Source organism: Gracilinanus agilis, chromosome 3, assembly GCF_016433145.1.
Source record: "Gracilinanus agilis isolate LMUSP501 chromosome 3, AgileGrace, whole genome shotgun sequence".
Taxonomy (NCBI): domain Eukaryota; kingdom Metazoa; phylum Chordata; class Mammalia; order Didelphimorphia; family Didelphidae; genus Gracilinanus; species Gracilinanus agilis.
This window is the reverse complement of record NC_058132.1, coordinates 58,586,753-58,592,313: the sequence shown is the minus strand read 5'-3', so window position 1 is coordinate 58,592,313 and position 5,561 is coordinate 58,586,753. Positions and strand designations below refer to the sequence as shown.

Sequence of the window (5,561 nt, the reverse complement as noted above, 5' to 3'; positions counted from 1 at the left end):
GCGGGGGGGGAATGGTGATGGGCTCATGGTTAAAATAGTGATACCTCAAGAATGCTGATAGGACATGAGCTGCCCACTGGTTATCACCCTCTCTGTGGCCAGCCTTCCTTTGCTATTCACTTATTAACTTTTCTGTTAATCTCTTATTCTTCTGTACCATTCTTTTAGTTCTTTTAAGTATGCTGTAGCCTGCTCCTATCTACCATTCACTTCCCTAGTGACTCTTAAGTACCTCTCTTTTTTAACCTAATAATCAAAGATTATAGTAGTTCTATTATCAGTTGCCATAAAACACCAGGAGAATATTGGTATTAGCATGAAGATATTCAACTCAGAGAGGTTTGGGGGTATTAAAGGATCTGCGCAATTTCTCAAAAGTAACATGAATCTACCCTATCTTGCCACCTCCTCCTGTTTGGACCCAATTTGTTGTTCATTTGAACTGAAAATATATGTCTGATGTATGAACTCTATCACTTAACTACTTATCATAACTTGGAAAACACCTTCAAAGTTTTTTTTTAAATGGCATCTTCCCAAACAAATCTTTAAATAAATCAGGATGGCCAAAGGCAACATAAAACCAAATTCTATTTATTTGTCAGTACCCTGACTAGTCCATCATAATTTTCAATAGTGCTCCCCTAAAAAAAAAAACAAAATATTATTATGATGCCCAATTGGGGCATTTAAAATTACCCCAGGCTCTGAAAGACTAAATAATTCTAGAAAATAAATACTGGCCTATTCTTGTCCAAAACAGAACTACAGACAGGCTAAGTTTAAACAAGTTCAGAGGGTTTAGCTACCAAATGATCAATTACAGATAAGAGTTTCAAGGGCAAGTGGGGAAGTAGGGTGTATACCTGGAGGAGATGTGTGAATTTCTGTGGGAACACACTGAGATGGACCACAACTCAGAATAAAGTTTGAAGAGTTTTAAGCGTATGTACAACTATACATGTGTGTATAAAGTCATAATTTAAGCATGTGTCTAAAACAATCATAATTGAAGGAAACACTAAATTTCAATTCAGATTTATTTAAAAATTCAAAATGCTCATTATTTTCTCATCCCAGTTCATGAACTCTTAAAATCTACTCATAACCCCTCAGACAATCCATTGACCCCAAGTCAAGAAGCCCTAACATCAGGGGGAGCATTAACATAGATAAATGAAATAAACCAACCAGTTTAAGAGGTCATCAATAGGGAAACAAGTCAGGCTTCTACTTTCTTTGATAACTTTAGTGGTCCTTTCCAGTATCCATCCCTCTCCTAGATCTAAGATTTCACCAACTTTCTCTTATCTGAATTCACTCCATCATAAAAACTGCATTTCCCTGGATCAATATTGGCGACCCTTTTAGAGATAAAAGTGCCAGGCCCCACTCCCACCCCATCCCCCAAGAGCATATGCTGTGCCCCCCTCCTACTCCTGAGTGTCAGGTGCACCCCTTCATCACCGACCTAGATCAACATCCCCATTTATATGACAGACTTTTATGAAATAAGTACCTATGCAAAGTAAAAGACTACTGAACAATTAGTGGTCATTCTCACGTTTCTATGATTGTGACTGTCAGAATTCAAACATACTAATCTGATCCAAAGCATTCCCCAAAACAAACAGAAAATGAAAGTAATATGTACATCTACAGAATAAAATATGCCAAACATGTTCTCACCTGCAGTATCAAACAGTCCAAGAGTGTATGGCTCTCCACCAATCATAACCGTGACTGCATAGTTGTCAAATACCTTAGAAAAACACACAAAAAAATTAGAGGAAGGGGATCCTGTAGACCAGTGGTTCCCAAAAAATTTTGGCCTACTGCCCCCTTTCCAGAAAAAATATTACTTACCCCCCTGGAAATTAATTTTTTTAAATTTTAATAGCAATTAATAGGAAAGATAAATGCACCTGTAATCATCACTGCTCCCCTGGATCACTGTAGCACCCACCAGGGGGCGGTGGTGCCCACTATGGGAATCACTGCTGTAGACCAAAAAAGGTGCTTCTTTCTGATTCTCATCCTTATCTCTCTTCTTCAGTCATAATTCCTAACTAAAATTCTGCCTTCTCCAAATTTTATCAAATAAATCAACAGAAGAGATTTTAAAGTATTTATCTTCAAAAAGTAGCAGCAGGGGCAGCTAGAAGGTTCCGTAGACAGAATACCAGGCCTGGAGTCAGAAAGGTCTAAGTTCAAATATGGCCTCATTCCCAGCTATGTGACCATGGCAAGTCACTTAACCACAATGGCCTAGCCCTTGCTACAGCTTCTGCCTTGGAACCAACAGTTACTATCGATTCCAAGACAGAAGGAAGGTGTTTTAAAAAAAAAAAGTAGTAGCAGATGAAACAAATAAAAATGCAAAAGACTCCAGACTCCTACTCAAGGTAGAATCCTCTAGGTTTCTAAGGTAGAAAACTCTGCCATAGTTACACTTGCCTTTTTTTACATAAATGTCCAGTTCAGATTCTAAAAAAATTGCTTTTTAATTATATATTTTCTTTCAATTAAAAAATAAATTTTCTATAATGGTGACCATCTTTCAGCATTTCAGGTTATAACTGACCCCCCCAAAAATGGTCTCCTTAGGTTAAAAAAAAATGGTAACAAACTCAATAAATAGAAATGTTAATTGCACTTTGAGAAAGTATTCCCCTGAAAGTATAAAAAAAGACAATTTGTCAGGGAGTTGGAAAGTAAAACCAAATGTTTCAGAAGCTACTGGGAGAAAGAGAAATCACAGCACTACAGCTTTTATATATTAGGTTGGTTTTAAGTGATTATAGAAGAAAAAGGAGAGAAGAATTGACAGATAACTGATATTAAGAGATAGCAAGGACAAAATTTTAAAAAGCTTAGCTAAGTAAGTAACCAACTTAAAGTAATGAAATCTTAATTTAAATGGCATGCCTAGTACATAGAAATGGATCACAGAAAAGTGCTTACTTACACAAGATCATTTGTTTTACAAAATTTATTCAACACAGTGGTATCTTAGAAGGAATACTGAAGGGGGCAGCTGGGTAGCTCAGTGGATTGAGAGCCAGGCCTAGAGACGGGAGTTCTTAGGTTCAAAGCCGGCCTCAGACACTTCCCAGCTGTGTGACCCTGGGCAAGTCACTTGACCCCCATTGCCTACCCTTACCACTCTTCCACCTATGAGCCAATACACAAAAGTTAAAGGTTTAAAAAAAATAAAATTTAAAAAAAAAAAAAAGGAATACTGAATTTCAAGTCCAAATCTAGATATAATATAGTCCTTGCTCTGCTACTAAAGAAACAATTGTATGGCCCTGGATAAGTCAGTGTTTCAGGCTATGGATTATCTATAGAATCCTGTATAAATCTTTTTTTTTTTTTTAAACCCTTGTACTTCAGTGTATTTCTCATAGGTGGAAGATTGGTGGTAAGGGTGGGCAATGGGGGTCAAGTGACTTGCCCAGGGTCACACAGCTGGGAAGTGGCTGAGGCCGGGTTTGAACCTAGGACCTCCTGTCTCTAGGCCTGACTCTCACTCCACTGAGCTACCCAGCTGCCCTAAATCTTATTTGTATATAATTACTTTCATATTGTCTCCTCCATCAGAAGATAAGCTTCTTGAGGTAGAAGTTAACCTTTTGGCTTGTATTTGTACCCTTGGAGCTTAGCACAGCAATTGACACTCACTAAGGGCTTAATAAATATGTTTGCTAAGATTATGAGCTCCTTCCAAACAGAAAGGACTGATTTCATCTTACTTTGTAACCAGGGCTTTGCACAGTGCCTGGCACAAAGTGCCTTGGCATTCTTCCTCTGCCAATGAATGGAAAACTTAAAATGCTAGTGCCCCTCCGAACAAAATATTTTTAAAATGAGAGCTCTCTAAGTTCCCCCTACTTTTTGTAATACTATCAGATAACATAAAACAATCCCATCTTCAGCTACTTTTGACATAATAATGTTATCTAAGAAATAAAGCCACATACACACCAGTTCCACCAGTATCAAACAATGTTAGGGTGAACAAATTACATCTGCCTATACATTCTATCAATTTACAGCACCAATAACTTATTAAGAGGCTCATGGTGCAATACACTGAGGATAAAAAGACAAAACCAAATAACACATAATAGCTATATTATAAACAATAGTATATAATTTCTAGTTTCTCACTTGTAAATCCATAGCAGTTGGGGGGTGGGGGGAGGTGCTCTAAAATTCAGCATTGGCTATCAAAAAAGAAAGGAAAGTGATAGGCTATTTCTAGAGGATCTGGGGGCAGTTGGGTGGCTCAGTGGATTGAGAGCCAGGCCTAGAGACAGGAGGTCCTGGGTTCAAATCTGGCCTCAGACACTTCCCAGCTATGTGTGTCCTTGGGCAAGTCACTTAACCCCCATTGCCTACCCTTACCACTCTTCTGCCTTGGAGCCAATACACAGTATTGACTCCAAGAAGGAAGGTAAAGGTTTAAAAAAAATAAATAAGAACCAACACACAGTATTGATTCTAGGATAGAAGGTAAGAGTTAAAGAAAACTAATTAATTAATTAATTGGTTGGGTGGGGGTGGGGGTGTCTTTCAAATCCATGGAAATTAGCTTCTTTTCAATTGAAAGAAAAGACTTGCCCAGCACTTTTTTTGTCCTTTTGTTTAATATCTTTCTACTTTCTTAACATGTCTCTATTTTCATCTTTCCAAGAATTCTCATTCTAAGAACTATTCTGCATATTACTACCTTTTGTTTTACACAGACACAACTCCCCATGATCACTTACCTATAGATAAACTAAATTTAAAACTATAAAAACAAACATATTTACCCTTGAAATGTCATGGGGACTCTAAAGACACTGTATGAAATCAGTTGCATGAGGAAAAATTCAAATACCCACATATACAAAATATCTGAGATGAACTTAGTAAGCATTTCATTGATAAAGGCATTAATACTTACCGTTGGTACATATTCAGATGGGAATTTGTTTGTTGTATATGAAATCAGAAGACATGTCTTACCAACGGCACCATCACCCACAACAACACACTTAATAGTCTGCATTGCTGAAGTCTTTTTGTATCCACTTTCAATATTTCAAATCCAATGTAATCTATGGAAAGAATAAAGAAAAAATATATTGCTACTCTTTCGTGTTAATATGTTGATCAACAAACTACCTTATTCTTTCAGAGATATTATTCCATATCCATGAGAATTAAATAAGAAATAGTACCATTATCACTAGCTAGAATAGAGATTTGTTCAAAATATAGCAATCAGAACCATCTCTATCTAGCCTTACATAAAATTGGAAAAGCCCTCGTGGGAACCTTAGTTCCAGCTATCTCATGTTAGTTTTTTAAAACTTATCCAAATTTGGGGTCAACATACACTAGTCAGGCATTTGTCTCCCAAGCTACAAACCAAAACCCATATAAGCTTTTTTCTCCCACAATACATCTCCAGAGTTCGGTCCCTATACTTATATTTCAATGACAATGCCATTTCATTTAGGCAGACCTTTTAACAATCAACTCTTGTCTTTCATACTCTGTAAAGCATT

General features: G+C 37.0%; 1 protein-coding gene across 2 annotated transcripts in view; it reads right to left on the bottom strand.

Moving 5' to 3' along the window:
• CDC42 (cell division cycle 42) overlaps window positions 1-5,104 on the bottom strand; it is an 18,794-nt gene extending 13,690 nt beyond the window's left edge. For both annotated transcript variants that reach the window (XM_044667844.1, XM_044667845.1), the window contains exons 1-2: window positions 4,955-5,104; window positions 1,690-1,762 (exon numbers count right to left, since the gene is read on the bottom strand). In XM_044667844.1, the coding sequence (XP_044523779.1) occupies window positions 1,690-1,762; window positions 4,955-5,059 (178 nt within the window). In that variant the 5' untranslated portion in view covers window positions 5,060-5,104. The remainder of the gene's footprint in view (window positions 1-1,689; window positions 1,763-4,954) is intronic.
• Between the last annotated feature and the right edge of the window lie 457 nt (window positions 5,105-5,561).